The following is a 21,406-nucleotide window of genomic DNA, read 5'->3' on the forward strand; positions in this document are numbered from 1 at the left end:
AGCGGCGACAGCGCTGCGTCGAGTTTCCCAGAATTCCCAGCGGCCGCGGGGAAAGTTTACGGGACGTAGGCGGCGGCGGCCGTAGCGGTAGCGGTTGTTCGGCGGCCCGAGGCGGACCATGGCCCTGGCCCGGCGTCTCTGGCCTCTCCTCAAGGAGTCCTCGGGCGGCGTCGCGCAGCAGGCAGACTTCCGGGAAGGAACTGACAAGCGACTGAGCGGCGGCCGGCGCGCTTAGCGCCCCGAACATGCGGCAGTCCCTGCGGGCGACCCCGGGCTGCGGAGAGGCGGCGGCAGCGGCGGCGGCGGCGGCGGCTCGGGAGGGAAGGAGGCGGCGGCGCCGGCGCCGGCGGCGGCGCGAACGGCCCGTGCCCGGCGCGGAGCCTTAGGGAGGCTGCTTGGCGCGGTGTGGGGCCTCGTCGACCAGGATGCTGTCCCGAAAGAAAACCAAGAACGAAGTGTCCAAGCCTGCCGAGGTGCAGGGGAAGTACGTGAAGAAGGAGACGTCGCCTCTGCTGCGGAGTGAGTGTCGAGCGGGGCGCACCCTTACCTGTCCCGGGCGGCCGCGCCTCCCCACGCCTTTTCATTCCTGCTGATCTCTGTGAAATACTGTTTTTTTGCATTTCATTTTGCCTGAAGCCGTGTTTGTTATTTGAAACCGATAAAGACTAAGAAACTTTAGTTCCCCCTCCTCCCTTCGGCCCCCCTAAAAATAACAAACTTCCCGGCCCTCTGTGACAGAGTTGTTTTACAGGAGAAAGAGGCTCTTTAGGAAAAACTTAAATTACTGATCCCTCTGATGCTATAGGAGTAAAAGTGAGTAGACGGGGACACTTTTTTCTCTTGTAGAGACGTGGAGATACGCCTTGTGTTTGTAAACATTGCGGGTGTCACTCGCTCACGCTGGGCGTTGTGCGAACTTGGGCTGGAATTCCTTCGCTCTGCTGCTGGACGCAGACGCGGGAGGTGAAGGCTGAAGGTCGCTGTTGTAGCCGCTACCCAAAGCCTCATCAGTCTTAGATCTCAGAGTAGAGGAACCAAAATCACGTGTATTTGGCTGTATTCATGAGAATTGCTTCAAATAAAAATCCCCAGGGACCCCCCCCCCCAAAAGACAAACATACTCAAAATGATTTCTGACATATTTTAGGAGAAATGACCAAAAAGTGGTTTTTTGAAGACTTTAATAGGATGTATTTCTACTGCCCCATCCCTTGCACTTTTTTTTCTCTTCAGTTTAAGTATTAGACTCTGGCTTTTCAGCTTAATCTTTTAAATTTTTAGTTATTGCTATCTTTTGAATTTTTAATACTGTGTGTTCAGAACATTTGTGATGTAAGGAGCTAATATTTTGGGTGCTTATACTGCATGCTGGCCCTTTGTGTAAGTTTCCTTCTTGGAAGCTGTAGTAACCTTGTGACTTAACCATTACCTCATATTATAATTGGGAAAGCTGTTCATAGAGATTCCTAATATTTGCCCAAAATCACACAGAAAGGGGTGGAGAGCATGTTTTTCCATTAAAATCACATCATCAACCTTCTAGATTTAACCTTGTATTTTCAGTACTTTCTTTTAGAACAACAAAGTAGATTAAATGGGTACACCAGTAACCAGAAACTTGGTTTTTAAACCTTATTTTAACAGTTCATTTTTCAGTTACACATTCTTTTACATTTTTGGCAAAGTTTATGATAGCTTGCAGTGTGCTGCCAATAGTTTATTAAACATTGCTTGAAATAATGAAATATGTTTGTCATACCTTTAAGTAAATAATATAGTATTTTGTTTTTGTTTTGTTTTATCAAATGTTGAACCTTGTTTATTTAGATACTAATTTCTGTCTAGAATTTGCTTCTGAAGCTTATTAACAAGTACCCTCTAATATTGTTTACTTAATGAACGAACAAAACAATCTCCAAGTCCAATTTTCTTCATGTTTTAAGGGTATTTTTCTTTCTAACCAGGAATGTCTAAGCTATTTAAGTTCTGTATTCTGAAATACTATATCCTGAAAGCCATTGTTCTACTGTTATCTTCTGTTTTGAATTATAATTACTTGTTTTAAAGGAGCCATAGTTTCAGGCTTGGCGTTTTTTGAACTAATTCAACATTGTGTACCTCTGTGAAATGAAATCTTATTATTTTTTAATTTTCATAGCTAAATTTTTGCCTTTCCCTTTTGCCATAATACCATATTAGTGTTATGTAATTCCAGGAGTAGGAAGACCAGGTTAATAATTTAAAAATCTTTATATGTTTGGGAATAGCAATATGTTCTATTTTTAAAAAAATAGTTTGTTTCCTATTTTTACACATTTATTCATGAGTATTTCATTAATATGTATTTCATAGCTAAGTTTATTGATACTTCATCATAATATATATGGTAGTATGCAGAATATATTTGATTTTATACATTTATACAAATTATAAATTCATTGGAGTGGAAAAATATTAGCCTCAATTAAAAAAATTTTTTTTAATCCTCACTCGAGGATATGTTTCTTGAGTTTGAGAGAGAGAGGAAGGGAGAAAGAGAGAGAAGGAGACATCAGTGTGAGAAACATCATTATTCCATTGCCTCCCATATGCATCCCAACCAGGAATCGAATCAACTTTTTGGTGTATGGGACAGTGTTCCAACCAACTGAGCCACCCAGCCAGGGCAGCTGCAATTTTAAAATATCCAAGTACTGTCTTTTTTATTATTATTATTTATTGATTTTTAGAGAGGGGAAGAGAGAGCAAGAGAAACGTTGACTTGTTTTCCACTTATTTATACATACATTGGTTGATTCTTCTATGTGCCCTGACCTGGGATTGAACCTGAAACTTTGGTGCATTGGGATTACGCTCCAACCAACTGAGCTACCTGGCCATGGTCCCAAGTACTATCTTAAATCAAAAATATTAATTGTGTTTTCTTAAGTCCATTGAAATTTCACAATTTGGGGTGATTGATAGAAATGAACAACTTTTAAAAAGTGTATTTATTACTTATTGAAGTGGTCATTTTATTACTTGTTTGATTGTAGATCTCACGCCGTCATTCATCCGGCACGGTCCAACAATTCCAAGACGAACTGATATCTGTCTTCCAGATTCAAGCCCTAGTGCTTTTTCAGCTTCTGGAGATGGAATAGTTTCAAGAAACCAGAGTTTCCTTAGAACTCCAATTCAAAGAACACCTCATGAAATAATGAGAAGAGAAAGCAACAGATTATCAGCACCTTCTTATCTTGCCAGGAGTCTAGCAGATGTCCCTAGGGAATATGGCTCGTCTCAGTCATTTTTAACAGAAGTTAATTTTGCTGTTGAAAATGGAGACTCTGGATCCCGATATTATTATTCAGATAATTATTTTGATGGTCAGCGAAGGCGCCCACTTGGAGATCGTACACATGAAGATTACAGATACTATGAATACAACCATGATCTCTTCCAAAGACTGCCACAGAATCAGGGGAGGCATGCTTCAGGTAACTTAAATTTATAATTGCTACATTATATTTATTAACACTTAATTTAAAAGATGCTCTTTTCTGGATTTGCTTAGAAAGTCAACAGCTATTCCTAGAGAAATCCTTCTTCACTTTGCCAGCCTTGCTAAGCCAACTTGCAAATAATTATTAACCTACACTGAGGGAAAGAATTTTGTATTCCTTTATTTTATTAACTCATTTTATAAAAACTTGGCACTTATTTGAAGGCTATCTTTACTGTTAATACTATGAACCTTGAAAACCTAGACAACTTTATGTCTACAGTTAGATTGATTCTAGGTTTAGGTTTGGTAGAATGGAAAGATTAGGGTTTCAGAAAAACTGGACTTAAATGGGGGAAAGGCAAGGCAGATAGGAAGAATTGGGCATGGTAGAGGACTACAGGTACCATGGGCAACTGCATCATTACTTAGCTAGAACCTGCACTGTTTCTCTTAACAAAACTACTTTCGTAGTTCAATAATTAGTTCACAAGTTGGTCAGACAGACTTACTGTGAAATAGTTAATTGTGTGTTAAGCATGTCTTTTTGTTCATTTTTGAAATGGGCAAAAATATTAGTCATAAATTTTTGAAATCTGCTTTCCATATTTGCTGACTTAGGGATTCTTATGCAAGGAGCTGAAGAGAGAGGAGAAATGCACACAGTTTGCTTTAGTCCTAAAGTACTGAAATACACCAAATAAATTGAAGCAAGCTGAAAATTAAACTTTTTCATCTGACTATTTTTTTCCTTTAAATTTTGGCAGGTTAAAAATAAAAAAATATGGGAAACATTTACTTTGTAGTCCACAAAATTTCAAATAAGGTGACTTAGGAACACTTGGGAGCATGAGTGTTTTGAGTGTAGAAAAATTTTATTCATTTAATATGAATCATATGTTTAGCATTTTCCCTGACCTTGTTGCTCCTCTCTGGTACCTTATTTGAGGGAACAAAACCAATATATGCAAAATAATCACAAAACAATTTGTATACTTTGTGGTATAATACAGAGTCAGAGAGAGACAGTCAGGGAAGGCTGGAATACTTAGAGGATGATTTGTGGAAGAGATAGGACTTCCGTCTGTGTTTTGAGCTTGAACTTTATTAATGGGGTAGAGGAAGGACATTTTAGGTTTAAAATTGGAAGTAACCCAGTAAAAACAGAGTAGACATCATGTAAGTCCAAGGAACTATGTAGTTTTGCCTAGTTTGAAGAAATGGTATAAGGCGGAATGGAGATTTGTGGTCCAACAGGCTGTAGGATTTAAACTTGAGTCAAGCAGAATCATTGCAGATTTCAAAAAGGCAAATCATTTTATGAAAGCACTGTTTAAAGATTAGTTTACTAGTTATACTTGGGGTACATTCCTTGAGAAAAGAGGACTGCAGGTACCAGTGGTATTGAAAGGAAAGCACAAATCTATGACATTTTTGAAGGAAAAATGAGACAAGTGTGGGTTTGGGAAAGAGTAAATCACTAAAGTTTTGAAAATTGAGTAGTGTACCAAGCAAAATAGAGACAGACTCATAGATAGAAAGCAGGCAGACAGCAGCTTGGGGGGCAGGGGTAGAGGGTAGTGGAGGGATTGAGAGACAAAGAAAAAAAGATAACTCTTGGTCTTGGACAACAGTGTGTTGATTTTGGGGGTGGAGGGGGATGGGTGGAGGTGAAAGGGCATAGAGGGAATAAATGGTGATGGAAAAATAAAATTAGTTTTAAAAATTGAGTAGTGTGGAATAGTTGGTAAGAGCAGCTTATTTTGTGAAAGTCAACATTGAAGTCTCATTGGAAAATTGAAGAGGAGAGGTTTTCTAGGTACGTAGAAATACTGTAAAGAGCATGGGTGAGTGCTTTTTAAATTTTTTGTTGTTAATTTTCACAGGAAGATATTTTTTCCGTTGATTTTGTAGAGAGAGTGGAAGGGAGGGAGAGAAACAGAGAAACATTAATGTGAGAGAGACACATTGATTGGTTGCCTCCCTTATGTGCCCCGGAAATCAAGCCTGCAACCGAGATATGTGCCCTTGACAGAAATTGAACCTTGGCCCTTCAGTCCCCTGGCGGATGCTCTCACCACTGAGCCAAACCAGCAGTGCGCCTTTTTAATTTTTAAAGAGGTTCTAGGCTAAAGGATTAGACAATTGCATACTCCAGTGTTTATTTTGGCTCTTTCCAATATGTAGTTTTAAACCTCAGAAATAATCTATCCAACCAAATTGTAGTAAGTTTTAAAATAAAGTTCATTTATATATTTTAGAGTAATATCTGCTTATTATAGGAAATTTACAAAAATGCAGAAAATAAAGTACCCATCATACCAGAGATTCTTAATAGTTTTTTTCATGACATTCTTTTTCTTTACACTGTTATAATTAAAATCTATAGTTTTGTATCTATCTTACTTGAATGAGTTTCTTAATGTAATTGCTATTTATTAGTAGTTCAGTGACTCTTAACTCTATAATCTTTCATTTGGTGCATGTTTGGGAGCTGATACTTTAAATGTTAATGAGGACCTGACCTAGGCTGGGGACATTTCGAAAGGGAAGAAGTAGGACATATCTGCATTGATGGGACTTGGCCACTAATGGGGTTGTAAGGATGAGGGAAAGAGAATAGTCATATATGACCCATTAGCATAGACCTGACTATATAGGAGGAGCTTCAAAAATAAGTGGTTGAATAAGTGAATTAATCCAGAGAGTTCAAGTCTGGAGTCTTAAAACAGTTTTGGTAGCTAACAGGTAGCACAAATAATAGCTTATAACAATCTGTTTACCAATAATACAGATTGTTGTTCTTCATACTCACCTTTCCTATGTATATTTATATTACAAAAATCACAGATAGCTCCTAACACTTTTCTGCCTGAATGTAAGTGTGAAGAATTAATAATACCAAGTTAAAATCTTGTTTTAAAATTCTTATTTGCAAAATATTGAGAAAATACTTTAAGAAATAAATTTCTACTGATCTTCTCAGGACCAGTCTGACAGTTTTTGAAAGTCTAATGACAGACTTTAAAACAATTTTCCAGACCTTGAGAGCATTATGCTAAGTGAAATAAGCCAGTCAGAGAAAGAAAAGTACCTTACGATTTCAGTCGTATGGGGAATCTAATGAACAAAATGAGCTATTGAGCAAAATAGAGACAGACCCAGCTGGGGCGGGGGCTGGGACCGGAGCCGGGGCCAGGGCCAGGGCCTGGGGCTGGGTGGAGGTGGAGGATGGAGGGATTGAGGAAAAACTCGGACCCAGACAAGTGTGGGAATCATGGGGTGGTATGAGGTTGGTGGCTTAGGGTATAGGGGGATAAATGATGATGGATGGAGACTTGACTTTGGGTGGTGAACACTCAGTACAGTGTACAGATGAATGTGTTGAAGAATTGTGCACCTGAAACCTGTATAATTTTGTTAACCAGTGTCACCCAATAAATTCAATAAAAAGGAAAAAAATTTTTCCAATCAAGATTTAGAAATAAAATATAATTTAATTAGATACTTGCAATAAGACTTAATGTTTTATCATTTAGAAAAAAACAGTGCTTTGAGGGAGTGTCTTAAGTGGCAGGGAAGGATTAATAACCAATTATTAATGAAACAGAAAAGCCTAACAACTGTGTTTTCCAGAAGGAAAAAAATTTGAACATGAGACAATAGCTGGAAGTTTCATAAATTCATCTTGAAAAGATTTGAAACTTACTATATTTTCAAGATTTATGCTGGAGAGATTTCAAGGAATTTGAATGAAATGAAAGGAGAAAGTAAGTTTGTGGGAGGGTAAGGATTTATTTTCACAAACTTTAAATTTTGATTGCTGTTACTAATGTAATAAGCATAAAAAATGTGTGGAAGGAGATAGGTTTGTAGTGCGTTAGAGTAGTAATTGCTACCAATTAGTTACTGTTTATACTTTCCGGGACACCTATCTCAAGGGTTAACTTCATATTATTTTATTTAGCAGAAGTATAAAAGCAAGTTTTGTAACATCTTAAAGGGCTTTAGGGCCTAGTAAGTTCTTCATTTAGCTGTGAAAGTTAACCTTTAACATTTTGGCCAACATATCTGTCAGACACTTATTGTATGTTCCAAAGGAAGGAATCCTGTTAACAGGAAGTCTTTAGTTAGAATGCTAAAGGCAGATTGAATTCCTTTGTTTTGCTCTTAAGTAATTTAATTTTATACAGTTTTAAGTAACAAACTTTAAAATTTATTTTTAAAGACATCAAGCTATAAAAATCAAAATGCAGTGTCAGACTTTACAAAAAAAAACACTGGAGTTTCTCTTTCTTCCAGGATATGCATAAATACAGGGTGTCCCCCAAAAATGTATAGACATTTTAACAGCTGATAGCTTGATTTTGAAAATGAAATGTATTCTAATAAACACTGCCTTTATAATTATTTAAAGTATGTGTATACATTTTTTTTGGACACCCTATATTTAGTAAACCAGAGTCATCTTTTGAGGAGGGGTTCATAATCTTTAGGGATACAACTTTATTTGTAATTATTTTACAGAGGAGGCAGTTGGCTTGCTTCAATACTTAGATCTCTTTAACAACATCTTGATTATAACATGTGCTATAATGTTTAGTATTTATTACCCTGGAGCTTGTAGACCTTCAGTAGCGTTCCAGATTCCATTTTGTTCTCTGTAGCTCCTACAAAATTAGGAAACTAGAATTTTTGAGCTTTTCTGTAAGGGCAGATCTCATAGGTATCTGCCTGGTTATATGAGAGTTAAGTTCTTTAGAGACATAATTAGTGAAAGCTGGGTAGACAAAAAAGATAATTCTTTTTCCGTGTCTTTGGAAAATCAGGTATGGGGTCAGCAAAAGTAGGTTTACAGTTAGTTGTGAGCACCCGAAATACAGAATAAATAAAGCTATTGTAATAATCATAAACTGCATGTATTTTTCCATACACACTTGCCCACCCCTGTATTTAGCTTATGAATGTTTTATTTTATATAAATGAAAGGTGTGTGATTAGTTCCTGCAAATGGAAGTTATTTTGAGGATTATGAATGCCACTCATTCTTTCCTGGGACCAATTGAAATTATGAAAAGCTTTTTTTTTCCCTTGTAGCTCAGAAACAAGTTCTCATTTTCCACTGATTGTGTTCAAAATTGATAGTTGCTTTTTTTTTTTTATTAGTAGCAGTCATATTTTTCTTTGCAAAAGTATAGATGATCTTTTGTTGCTAAGATTACATGGTTAGTAATATTGTCATTTGACCTTATACCATCTGTGTAGCCTTTGGTAAAATAACTTACTTGAACCTTGGTTTCCTCATTGTAAATTGGTAGTGATTCTACTACCTCATTAGAGTTGTTTTGAGTATGAAATGGTACATATGGAAAGGACCAGGGGCAGAATAGACACTCATAATTGTTAATGTTCATGCCTTTTTCCAGATTTGGCGTGTTTGCTACTGAAGTTTCAACTTTCTGGCTGAATTATGTGTATTATATAGGGTGGGGCAAAAGTAGGTTTACAGTTGTGAGTACGCAAAACAGAGTTTATTCTTGTGTTATTATTTATTAATTATTATTTTCCATACAAACAACTGTAAACCTAGTCTTGCCTCACCTTGTGTGTGTGTATAATTTTTTATTTTAAAATTACTGTCCTTGGTTTGTGGCTAGTGGTACAGTTTTAGTGATGGAAGTATGAGAAAGCGTAGAGCCATTGCATGCTTACACAATGTGATTTCAAAGTTATTAGCTATGTGTGTATCTTTAGTACATTGGCTTATTTTTTTTCTGTTTAAATATTTCCTTTTTGAAATTTCATAAGCTACACTTGTTAAGTAAACCTTCAGTTGTAGTTTGACAGAAGCCAAGGTCAGTTTCATCAAAACGTTTTGTTCTGTTCTATGGTCACCATCTGCTTTAGGAAGGTACCCTTTTCTTCCCAAAGAGTACTGAGCAAAAGTGATTGTTTTCTTTCTTTCATTTTCCTTTTTTCCCAGAACACTTTATAAGTGGCGTTGTGTACATTCTATTGTGTCACACATAATGATTGATTTCTCTATGATGTTAAAATTGATCATGGGATTAGATGTCAACCCCATTCATTCATCATGAAGTTCTCCTTCAGCCTTTTACCTAATGATTTGGCAGCTATTAATGATCAATAGCTAGATCCAGTATTTCATTAGGTGTTGCAAATTGATGATACTCCAGTTCTGTCATTTCTTCTCTATTAGTTGGAATTCTGTAATGAACTTTTCCTTATCAATTACTTGATTGTTCATATAAGATAGGGTAAATGCTAGATCTTTCCTTTTATTTACTGTTGTTTCAGAATAGTGATTTGGTACCCTAGCCACCTCCAAATGTAACCACTGAGTTTGTATTTTAGTATCTTTATGAACTCAGGGATTTATTATTTTTTTTAGTTGAACTCTGAGCTTTATTTGGTTAAGAACCCTTTGCTAACAAAAGGTTACCAAAATTTATCCTACTTTTTCTTTAAAAAGTTTTATAGTTTTGCCCGGCCGGGCGTGGCTCAGCAGTTGAGCATCAACCTAGGATCCAGGAGATTGGGGTTCTATTCCCGGTCAGGGCACATGCCCGGGTTGCGGGCTAGGCAGCCGATCAGTGACTCTCTTATCATTGATGTTTCTCTCTCTCTCTCTCCCTCTTCCTTCCCTCTCTTTGAAATCAATAAAGATACGTTAAAAAAAAAAATTTATAGTTTTATGCTTTACATTTGATATATGATCCATCTAAGTTCATTTTTATATAAGGTAGTAGGTATAGATTGTGATTAATTTTTTTGCATATGGATGTCCAGTTGTTCCAACATCATTTGTTGATAAAACTATCCTTTCTCAATTGAATTGCCTTTTCATCTTTGTCAAAAATTTATTGACCATGTATGTGTAGAAGTATTTCGGGAATCTCTGTTTCATTGATCTGTTTGTCCTTTTGACATTACCACACTGTCTTGATTACTGTATGTTTATAGTAAGTCTTAAAATCAGGTATACCATGAGTTCTCCAACTTTATTCTTCCTTTTAAAAATTGTCCTGGTTTCTCTAGTTCTTTTGCCTTTTTATGTCTGTATCTGTCTATACCTACAAAAACTCCTGTTGGAATTTGATTGAAATTACCTTAAACCTAAATGTCATTTCAAGAAAAACTGACACCTTAATAATTTTGAGTCTTCCAATCCATTACTGTTGGTAGGACCTCTTTCATTTTTTTCCTCAGTGTTTTGTAGTTTTCAGCATACAGTTCTTACATGTGTTTTGCTCAGTTTATATGTAAATGTTTGATTTTTTAGAGCTATTATAAATGGTATAAGTAGTTAAATGTTTTCAGTTATTGTTAGTATATATTTTTTTGGTGACCTTATACCCTGCTACCTTGATAAACTTATTTAGTAGTTCTGGGGCACAGCCAGATTATTTTTAAGAAATTATAAACTGGGAATCATTTTACAAATTCATTTTGCTGTTTTAGATGAAATGTCAAATCTAAAATCTTGAATGAGGTGAAATTTTCTTTTCCTCACTTTTCCTTTAGCAGTATATATATTTAAGTAGCTTCACTAGTAGTTAAATGGTGATGGAAGTATCAACTAAAAACACCCAACTTCAAAGAAGGAGACTATTTTCTCCTTGTAATACTGGCTAGTTTTATGAAGAATTTTATTTATAATGATAAAATTATGAATTTTAACAGAAGAGTATAATCAGGATAGCTAATTTTGTAACTGTTTTTCAAACAGCATCTTTTAGCTTTGAATAATTGTTTTATTTATTCTCTTTTTCTCTTTCTCCTCAGGTATAGGGAGAGTTGCTGCTACATCTTTAGGAAATTTAACTAACCATGGTTCTGAAGATTTACCACTTCCTCCTGGCTGGTCTGTGGACTGGACAATGAGAGGGAGAAAATATTATATAGATCACAACACAAATACAACTCATTGGAGCCATCCTCTTGAGCGAGAAGGACTTCCTCCAGGATGGGAGCGAGTTGAGTCATCAGAATTTGGAACCTATTACGTAGATCACACAAATAAGAAGGCTCAATATAGACATCCCTGTGCTCCTAGGTATCGACTTTATTTTCAACCTTTTGTTTTGAGATTGTCTAATGTTAGATTGTGACAACATATTTTCATCAAAGAGAAAGGTATCCTGAAGTCTGATATTTGAAAGCTTTATTTTTCAGTGTTTATGATACCTTTCTCTGGACTTTTTTTTTCTTTTTCTTTTAGTAATGAATGACTTTATAATTTAAAAAAGCTTTTTTCTTTAAAGAACCTCAGAAACAGTATCAGTATTCTTATGATCAGATTCTGCTTTAGTATGCCAGAATGTTTTTGCTATAGATACCGAGAAATTGAAATAAATAAAATATCTGTCTCTTTATATTTAAATTCCTATAAATAATACAGACCTACCTCCTAATGTGTCAAAGTATACTTTTTGGATTGTAACATCTTGCTGTTTTTCTTCAATTTCAGACATTTTATGTTCTGTTTTTCACCATTACCAGGCAAGGAAAAGAAAATTGGAACTGCACAAAACATCGTCAATCTTGATTATGGCCAGACTTCTGGCCCTCTTAATACTATAGCCAATAGTCACATGTGACTGTTGAGCACTTGAAATTTTATTAATCCAAATTGAGGTGTGCTGTGAATGTAAAATACACACTGGATTTCAAAGTACATTAAAAAAGCTAGTATTAGGTTAGTAATGAATTTGCAGATATTCCCGATTAACTACATTAAAAAAAAAATTTGATCTTAGAAAAAGGGAGAGAGAGAAACATCAATCATTGCAGGGTTTGAACCCAAAACCTGGTCATGTGCCCTGCCTGGGAATCGAACCCACCCCCTTTTGGTGTCTGGGACGATGCTCCAACCAACTGAGCCACACTGGGCAGTGCCCAGTTAACTATATTTGAGCTTTCAAGAACTGAACCATAAGATTAAAAGCTGTGTATACTATCATCAGCATGTTAATAGGTGGTGGTTAGAATCATCTAGCATAATACAGATCTTTGGTAATTGCAGACATTTGCATTTTTTAGAATAATTAAAATCATGAAAACATTTTAATATCACCACGAAAACTAAGCTTTATCATTGTATTGTTTTAATCATTTTACATACATGTTTGGACTTCTTAATTCAAATTTGAAAAGCGGTTTTTTCCAGTGATTCCAGTTAGTGCCACGCAGTCGTCATGTATTGAACAACTGAGGATGTCACCTTCAAAAGAACCAAACCAACTGCTCTGCCTGTGTTGGGCTCTGGCCCCTTCCCCTACTCTTTGTACCATCTCAGACAAGCTTATGCCTCCCTGGCCTCCATTTTGAGACCTGTGACATGGGAGTAATTCAGAGCTACCCACCCAAGGGCAGGAATGAGTCCCACTTATTCCTGCTGTGTCCCCAGCACCCAACACAGAGATGGGCCTGAAGTGGGAGTGTAGCAGATGTTTTGTTGAATGAATGATGGGAAAAATATATGGTTATAGTTTCACCAGGTAGCAGAGGACTTTGTGGTTCAGACAACCAGATTTGAAAGTATATTGAGTTTATTTTTCTGTTCTTTATCATTAACCTTATATAATTACAGATTTTTTTTACTTTACAAAGCATTTCATAATTAGTTAATACACTTTTCTCAGCAACTCTATAGACATTAAACAGGAGTGAATAAATATCTTCCTTAAGCTCACATATGTAGGTAGTGTTAATAGCTGTTTGTCTATATTTTGCTAACCCTTATACAGAACTCTATATTAGGTCACTTAATCCTGAGAACAATCATCTTTGGTATGAATTGATTCCATTTTAAAAATAAGGAGGCTGAGGCTTAGAGAAGCAAAGCAGTTTGCTTACATTCGTACAGTTTCTAAATGGCCAACCCCCCTAGACATATCTAACTTCAAAGCCTTTTTTTTCCCATCCCCCAATTGTGCTATCAAGGAATATTTTACTTTGCACCTACTTATGAAAGAAGAGCTGAAGATAAAATTCAGTGCCATTTGCACATTGATTTTTAAATTGTTAAGCACAGTCTAAATCTGACACTTATTTTAATCCCAGTTTAGTATTGCAATAACCTTTTCTGATATACACTTTAAATATTAATGTTGGGAAGCAGGCCCTTCCATTTTTATTTCCAAGACTGGAGTAGACCATTTTGACCTCCTAAAATTCACCCTTTGGTTCAGTACTCTCCCTAGCATTTTTCTATATAACAGCCTCTTCCCTGTGTTGCTATTACTCGCTACCCCCAACATATACTAGCCATTAGAATTCATTAAAAACATGGTAGGTTTTTTTATGTTTTTTGTGTGTGGTTTTTTTAAGTCTGACTTAAAATAGGTTCTAATCAACTCTAATTCCCATATGCTCTCTTAAGGGAAAAGCAGAAAGGAAATATTACAGTTAATGTGGATATTTCAAGCACTCCTATTGTACTACATATTCCAAACCTCCTTTTCAGCCTAAAGGATATAGAAAATACCCGTTGTAATTTTGAGAGAACCTATCAACTTTTCCAACATGAATTTGCACCTGATTACTAGTAATTACTGGAATTTATGATTCTGGTTTTAAGCCTCTATATAAAGCTTACAACGTACCTCCAACTTTTTTATAGCCTTTGAAGTCATCCTTGAAAAGACTAAATACCAGCCAGAAGAAGTTTCTTAAAAATATGCAAAGATTTAGCTTAGTTTACATCCATCACTAGTGGCCTACTAGTTTCTAAGAGAAGGTGGATTTTAATTCCTCTATAGTATGATAAAAAATAAAAGCCAGACATAATGGTTTTTTAGGTGATAGAAGGAACTGAGTTTGGGTAGGAGGCTCATTAAAACATGCTTAAATATTATTCGTTCTTTATAATGTCTTGTTTAAGTTTAGGGCCTTTATCCTAATGAATGTCGATTTTTTTCTTCTTAGTGTACCTCGATATGATCAACCTCCTCCTGTCACATATCAGCCACAGCAGACTGAAAGAAATCAATCCCTTCTGGTACCTGCAAACCCATATCATACTGCAGAAATTCCTGACTGGCTTCAGGTTTATGCTCGAGCCCCTGTGAAGTAAGTGAATTTACAGCACAAATTTTTGTTGAGGGATGAGTAGAGGACTGAATGGAGTCTGTGGGCTGGTTAACACCCTCCCCCCACCCCAGCACCATGTTTTGTCTCTTAATAATTGATCTTATAAATAATACTTCTGTTGGAAGAAAGGATATCACAGTTTATAAAGCTGATTAGAAATATGTTCTACAAACACTTTGAATCTTCATTTTGTATGCAGACCTATAATATATTAAGGATACAATAAGAAGCTTACATTCTGATAGGGGAGATTAAGTTGTAAATAAGTGATATAATACCTTGTGATAGAAATGAGGACCCAGGTAAGTCCTAAGTACATGGGTGAAACAAAACAGTACACAAAGGTGTTTAAGTTATATGGGTAGTGGCTGCAAGTTCTGGGATAAAATGATCTAAATTCACTGGTACTTTTTAGCTGTGTAACCCTGGGCAGGGTGTTTAATTTTGTTTTGTCTTCCGTAAATTGGGAATAGTAGTAGTACCTACTCTTAAGGTTATTAAGAATTTAATAAAATGATGCATCTAAAGTATATACCACAGTGCTTTGCACATGGAGAGAACTTAGTAAATTATTATTACTATTGAGGATAGAAGTATAGAGTAGTGGTTAAGATTGCCCAGGAAGGAAACTGAGTGTGATTTCTGGCTCCTACTTACTGAATGACCTACTTACTGAATGACCTTGTGCAAGTCACTGAACTTAGATCTAAGTGTTTTCTCTACTGAAACATGGGGGATAGTAAACTTGCCTACCTTTCTTGGTGTGGTGAGGCTTAAAAGTGATCATGCATTTTTAAAGCACATGGTGCAGTGGCTGCCATGTGTAAGCCCTTACTATGAGTGGGGCAAGGAAAGCTGCACTGGAAAGGGAAATACATGTGCTAGTTTTTAAAGATGGTTATGAGCTTGCCAGGCTCATTGAGGATATTTATTGGGTGCCATAGTAGGCACTGTTCTTGGAATGTGATCATGAATGAATGAATGAATGAAATCTTGCCCTCAGAGAGCTTTTCTCTTCTGGGGAAACAGAAGTTGGTACTCCAATCAATAACCCAATGTGATGATTAGTAATAATGTTATATACAAAGTGCTATGATTTCAGAAAAGAGGGTGTTTGAAAGTAAATAGTTACTGATTATCCAGTGCTTTCTGTGTTCCTTACTGTGCTAAACTTTTAGGCAGGTTATTTCATATAATCTTCCCCAAACTCACTTTACAAATGAAAAAAGCAGAGACTTTATCTTTGCTCAGATCACACAACTATTACGTGGTAGATTTCGAACCTTTATCTCTAACTTCAAAGATCATTAACTTTTGTCATTGGTACTTTCTTATTTAATATTGTCATTTACTTAGCAGCTATTAAATTTCTAGTACTTTGGTAGGCATTTTACACATAATTATTTCATGTTAACTATGTAAGGTAACATTCAGTTACCAGTTTTTATAGTCTTACTCTTAATTTCCCTTTTGTATTTCAGAAACCAAAATTATCAGCATAAAATAGCCCAAAGGATAGTTTTAGAGAGTTTAAGATGATTAGACAATGAGTTTGGAATAAAATAATTAAATCTTTGATATTCAAATAAAAGGAATGTAAAATCTCTCATATAGACACTTTTTGAAATAGTAACTCTTTTCTATAATTATAAAGGATGATCACTGAAATAAAATTTCCAAGGGGTCTAAATTTTTACCTTCTGGCTATGTATTTATGAGCCCTTTGTGTTTATGTGTTGTGTGTGTGTGAATATACCTTAAATTATTTTTTATTGCTTAGAGCCATTTGTTCTTATTAGCTTCTTTTTAGGCTTTTAATTTGAATAGTTGGCACGCTACCTAAAGGATATGCCTTATAATTATTTGACCATGATTATTCTCATTTAGGCCAGTTTAACATTCTCATAGTTATTGATCATTAATGAATTATTAATTAATAGCTGTTGATCTATGGCCTGATGCAGAGAGACAAGGGGATCCTACAAGAGGGTTGTAGTCTGAAAGTATCAGTGGTTCCCCCCCCCAGTCAAATATTATGTAATTTTTAAAGATTTTTTTTTTTTTCTTAATCTTCACCGGAGGACATTTTTTTCCATTGCTTTTCAGAGAGAGTGAGGAGGGTGGGGGAGAGAGAGAGAAAGAAACACTTGTGTGAGAGAGAGACATCGATTGGTTGCCTCCTGTATGCACCCCGGCCAGAATAGGGGTTCGAGCCTGCAACTGAGGTACGTGCCCTTGACTGGAATCGAACCCGAGACCCTTCAATCCCCAGGCTGATGCTCTAGCCACTGAGAAAACCAGCTAGGTCTGAAGAATTTTTAATTGTAGATATTATTCTGCAGGGTATATATAGTGCTAATCTAAAGTGTGGTTTTAGTTGACTTAAAATTAGGTACACATTGATCCAAAGAAGTTTAGCATGGTTTGGTGTCTTGGCTTCTTTATCTGATTATATCTGTATAGTAAAAGAATGGGATTAGGAATGTGATAGCAGATGGACTTTTCTTTCCTTTTTCCCTTTTCTCTTTTTATTTTTATTGGGTAACATTGGTTAATAAAATGTATAGGTTTCAGGTATACAATTCTGTAATACATCATCTGTATATTGTACATCATCTGTATATTGTTCACCACACCAAATCAGGTGAAGTCTCCTTCCATCACTGTTTATCCTCCCTATGCCCTCTTCTACCTCCCCCACTTCCCTTCCCCTCTGGTAATCACCATGCTGCTGTCTCTATGAGTTTGGTTTTTTTCTTAATCTCTCCTCCTCTCACTCTTGAATGACACTTGACCCACTACTGTGTATAGCCTTTGTTCATATGATGATCCTAAGTCAAATATAATATGTGTATGTATTTTTATTCTCCTTAAGCCTGGAAGAATATGTGCCTAACTGTTAACCTTTGCTATTTGGGGGAGTTGATAAAATTGAAGAGGGTTTTGTTATTTCTACTTTATAGTCATAGTTAGAAAAAATAACATAAAAAGCTTTTCTTTTGGGGAAAAAAGATAGTACTTAGATGGGATTCCTTATTTCTTATGAAAAGAAAGACTCCCAAAGATTATAGTCCCTTTCCTATCTGGTTCTATGAGATAGCTACAAAACTTTAGGAAATTAGCAACTCTTTTTTTTTTTTCAAATAGCTCAGAAATCTCCCAGAATGGGCAGACTGGAAAAAGGGAGCAAATATTTCTTTGCTAAAAGAACTTAAGAGGTCTAGAAACCTGTTGCTTTTTAGTTGCTCCTGAATTTTTATCCCTAAAGAGTATGGAAATGGTTAATATGGTTCTGTCAACAAAGGGTTAGATGTTACCTGTGAATTAGATGATGGAGAATCAATTATTTAACTTATCAAAAAGAGGGTTTTAGCCAAAAAACTAGCCTTTCTTCCTCTTGTTTAACAACTGACCATTTTCTAAGTTCCTGAAATTTTTAATTCTATCTCTAGCAGTAACTTACCAAAATACTGTTAGCATATACTTCCAGAACTTGACTTAGATTATGTTCCAAATTATTATTTATTAATTTTAGTGAAGTTGTTTCTGAGTCTCACAAGTCTGTAATGCATCATCTGTATAACTGTTCTTAAGCCAAATTATCAGATAAAATTATAAGATTTAATCTTTAGCAGGAAAAAGATGGTCAGGAACTTCCTTCCTAATATTCCTCACACATACCGCAACACCAGTCTCCAGCAGCATTGTGGCATGGATTCTCTTTCGTTCCTGTTGCTTGGTGATCCTGCGGCATTACCATTGACCCAACTGTGGGACTAAGTGGAAAGAAATAGTGGGTGTACTGTTATAGGGGGCAGATGCAGGGAATTTAGACTACATTATAATACTTGGAGCTGAGAAAGGCAGTACTTTGGGCTCCTAGAGGCAGCACCCACTGCAGTGTGAACACATTTTTTGGTAGCATTATAGCAATAGTTATTTGCATATAGGGTTATTTATAAGTAGTGTTTGAATAGAATACTGTCCTAGGAAAAACAGCAAAAGAGATGCTATAGACATAGGCTACTGGAGTGGTTTTTACAGCCTATTTGTCTAGTCTTAGTATTAATAGTAAAAACTATTACTCTGAAGCATCTCGGCCCACAGTTCTCTGCCTTTCTGATCTTTTAGTCACTAAACAATTTTGCAAGCTATAGATAGATAGATAGATGATAGGTAGGTAGGAAGGTAGGTAGGTAGATAGATTGATTTATATAGCCTCTTTGTGTTTCAGTTTTTTCATATGTAAAATAAGAAAATTGGATTAGAGTGCTGTCTTCAAGGCGTCTTTCAATTCAAAGTGTGAATTACTGCTTTAGTAGTTTTAGTAGTTTGTGGCATACTACCATCTCAGTATGTCATCTACTTACCATTGAAGAAGGCCTTCTGAGATACAAATGTAAATATAATTTTACGAGTCCTTCCCCACATTGTGGGATCTTCAACAGTCTACTTTCTCATTTTGAAAAGAGCTCATTTTCTTTCTGCTTGAGTTTTTCTGTTGTGTGTGTGTGTGTGTGTGTGGTTTTTTTTAAATACTGTATACTTAGCCTTAGGAAAACTCAACCCAGGAATGATGGTTCCTATTCATTCCTCTTCTCTTTAGTTCCTTCTTTGCTGTAGTGAACAGCATTCCACAAAAAACTCTATCAACACTAATGACACAAATGACTGTGCCCATTTTATGTATTGTTGTTTGCAGGCACTGTGTGGTCTAAAGCATTCTTAAGTTCCTGACAATTAACTTTGGATTAACTTATGAGTAGCATAGAATGTCTTATTCAGGAATTATAGAACCACAGAGGTTTTAAATCTGTTGTTTATTGCTATCTAGTGTTAATAGTAGAAAAACTGATACTTAAAATTGAAAGAAGGGGGTATTTTTAAACTTAAATTGAAATGAAATAATAATAGTTTTCTCCTCTCCCTAAAAAATAGTATATTTAATTAGCAGTTAATAACTCAGTTATTTTCAGTTATAGCTCATGGTTTATATAATTTTAATAAAGTTGATATTTATAAAAATAGACCAGTTGATTACTATAAATACATATTTATATGTGTATTCTGAATATATGTATGATTGTGTTTTAAAACAGATATGACCATATTCTGAAGTGGGAACTCTTCCAGCTAGCTGACCTGGATACATACCAGGGAATGCTAAAGTTGCTTTTCATGAAAGAACTGGAACAGATTGTCAAAATGTATGAAGCCTACAGACAGGCTCTTCTCACAGAGTTGGAAAACCGCAAGCAGAGGCAGCAGTGGTATGCCCAGCAGCAGCATGGCAAGAATTTTTAAGTAAACTTAAAAAAAATAAAAATACAATTTAAGTTTTATAAGGGCTTTAAAATATTTTCGCAAATAAAAGACTGCAAACAAGTACTTTGGTTAATAAAGGCAGCTTTTTAGAAATTATAAGATTCTAATTTTACAATGTATTTTGTTATTAAAAATACTCTTTTATTGAGACAAAAAAAGTGTTTATCATTTTAAGAGTCAAAATGGCAAACTTCTAAATGCTGCATATTAGGCAACTGCTTTGAATTTTCTCAGTGGAGACAAATTCAGCAAGGTGTCATTATAACGAGATATTAAATAGGAAATGATCACTCGGTAAATAAACTCTTACAGTAGCAGTACTTTTCTTTAAAAAACAGAGTGAGAGATAACCTATGCAGTATTTAAAAAAAGATGTTTCCTGCTTTAGTGTGGAACATTGTCTGGAATCAAATGCTTTAAATGTTACTATTGTGTATAGTTCAAAACATAAAATGGGATTTGGGACCTTTGTTGTCATAAATTTTTATATGTAATTTATGAGATTCCCTTCCGCCCAAAATGTAGAGAACCCCTTTAAATGTGATGAGAAAGTATTTTTTTTAGTATGAAATGGTGAAGGGCCTGTAATCTTTCAGGAATAAATTTTGGCATGGGGCCTTAGCCTGTATGGGAAAGGTGTGTACAGCACTCACAGTTGCTAACATCACTTCCTTCCTTTTGGCCAAGGCTCTTGGGGCATTTAGGAGCATGGCTCCGATGAGACAGTGGAGGGCTCCCTATAGCATAGCGTGCTGTCATCCTAACAAGCTGGGTTGAGCTGCCAAAAATGACAATCAGGGATTCATTAAGAAATCTTGGTCAATAAATTGATTTTACTTATCTTTTATCTTTTAAGAGTTTGTCACAGAACTTAAAACCCAGTATTTCTTTCCCAGTTTTTTTTCTTTTGATTTGATAGTTACTAAAACATTGTTCATAATTTGCATAGTACATTTGATTGCAGATACATTTATGGCACTTTTAGCCTATAAATCTTTAGAATTCCATGAATTTCAACATTAGTTGAAGTAGCTCTTCAGTTATATTTACATGTGTTGTAAATATGTAAATATATTTTTAGTTTAGGTAATCTTCCAAAATACAAAGCACTCCCAGTTACATAGCAATGAGTTTGAATTGTTGATAAAATGTTGGAAATATTAAATGTTTGATTTTATACAACAAGCTTATTAAATATATTTTTGTGGAAACTACATGTTTTGAGTCCATGTTTTATACATAGTGTTTTAAATATTTGATTTTTTCCATTCATAAGACTCATTGTCAAAGGAAGCAGTATATTGAAAGGAGTATTGAAAAAACAAATAAGCTAGTGGAATTTTATCAGTGGGAAAAGTTACTTTGTAGGGCATGTGATCAAACTTTTCTAAGATTTAAGCTTATATATCTTATGAACTGTCACATACTCTTCTAATTATTTTCTGTTGCTCCTTACTTTATATTACTATTTAATTACGGCTT

The 21,406-nt window shown here is 35.5% G+C and overlaps 1 protein-coding gene across 1 annotated transcript; it reads left to right on the forward strand.

Moving 5' to 3' along the window:
• Positions 1–404: 404 nt before the first annotated feature.
• On the forward strand, positions 405–21,135 carry SAV1 (salvador family WW domain containing protein 1). The gene is made up of 5 exons (XM_016198099.2): positions 405–519; positions 3,036–3,479; positions 11,291–11,561; positions 14,435–14,578; positions 19,699–21,135. Exons 1-5 carry the CDS (start codon positions 426–428, stop codon positions 19,901–19,903), a joined length of 1,158 nt encoding a protein of 385 aa, XP_016053585.1. The 5' UTR covers positions 405–425; the 3' UTR covers positions 19,904–21,135.
• Positions 21,136–21,406: the final 271 nt, after the last annotated feature.

The sequence above is a fragment of the Miniopterus natalensis genome, chromosome 1 (assembly GCF_054644295.1).
Source record: "Miniopterus natalensis isolate mMinNat1 chromosome 1, mMinNat1.hap1, whole genome shotgun sequence".
NCBI lineage: Eukaryota > Metazoa > Chordata > Mammalia > Chiroptera > Miniopteridae > Miniopterus > Miniopterus natalensis.

Bases quoted from the DNA above. Each gene is read 5' to 3' on its own strand.
- SAV1 (XM_016198099.2), top strand. From the start codon at position 426: ATGCTGTCCCGAAAGAAAACCAAGAACGAAGTGTCCAAGCCTGCCGAG. The intron at 520-3,035 runs GTGAGTGTCGAG...GTTTGATTGTAG, and splicing joins GACGTCGCCTCTGCTGCGGA to ATCTCACGCCGTCATTCATC. The intron at 11,562-14,434 runs GTATCGACTTTA...TTTTCTTCTTAG, and splicing joins AGACATCCCTGTGCTCCTAG to TGTACCTCGATATGATCAAC.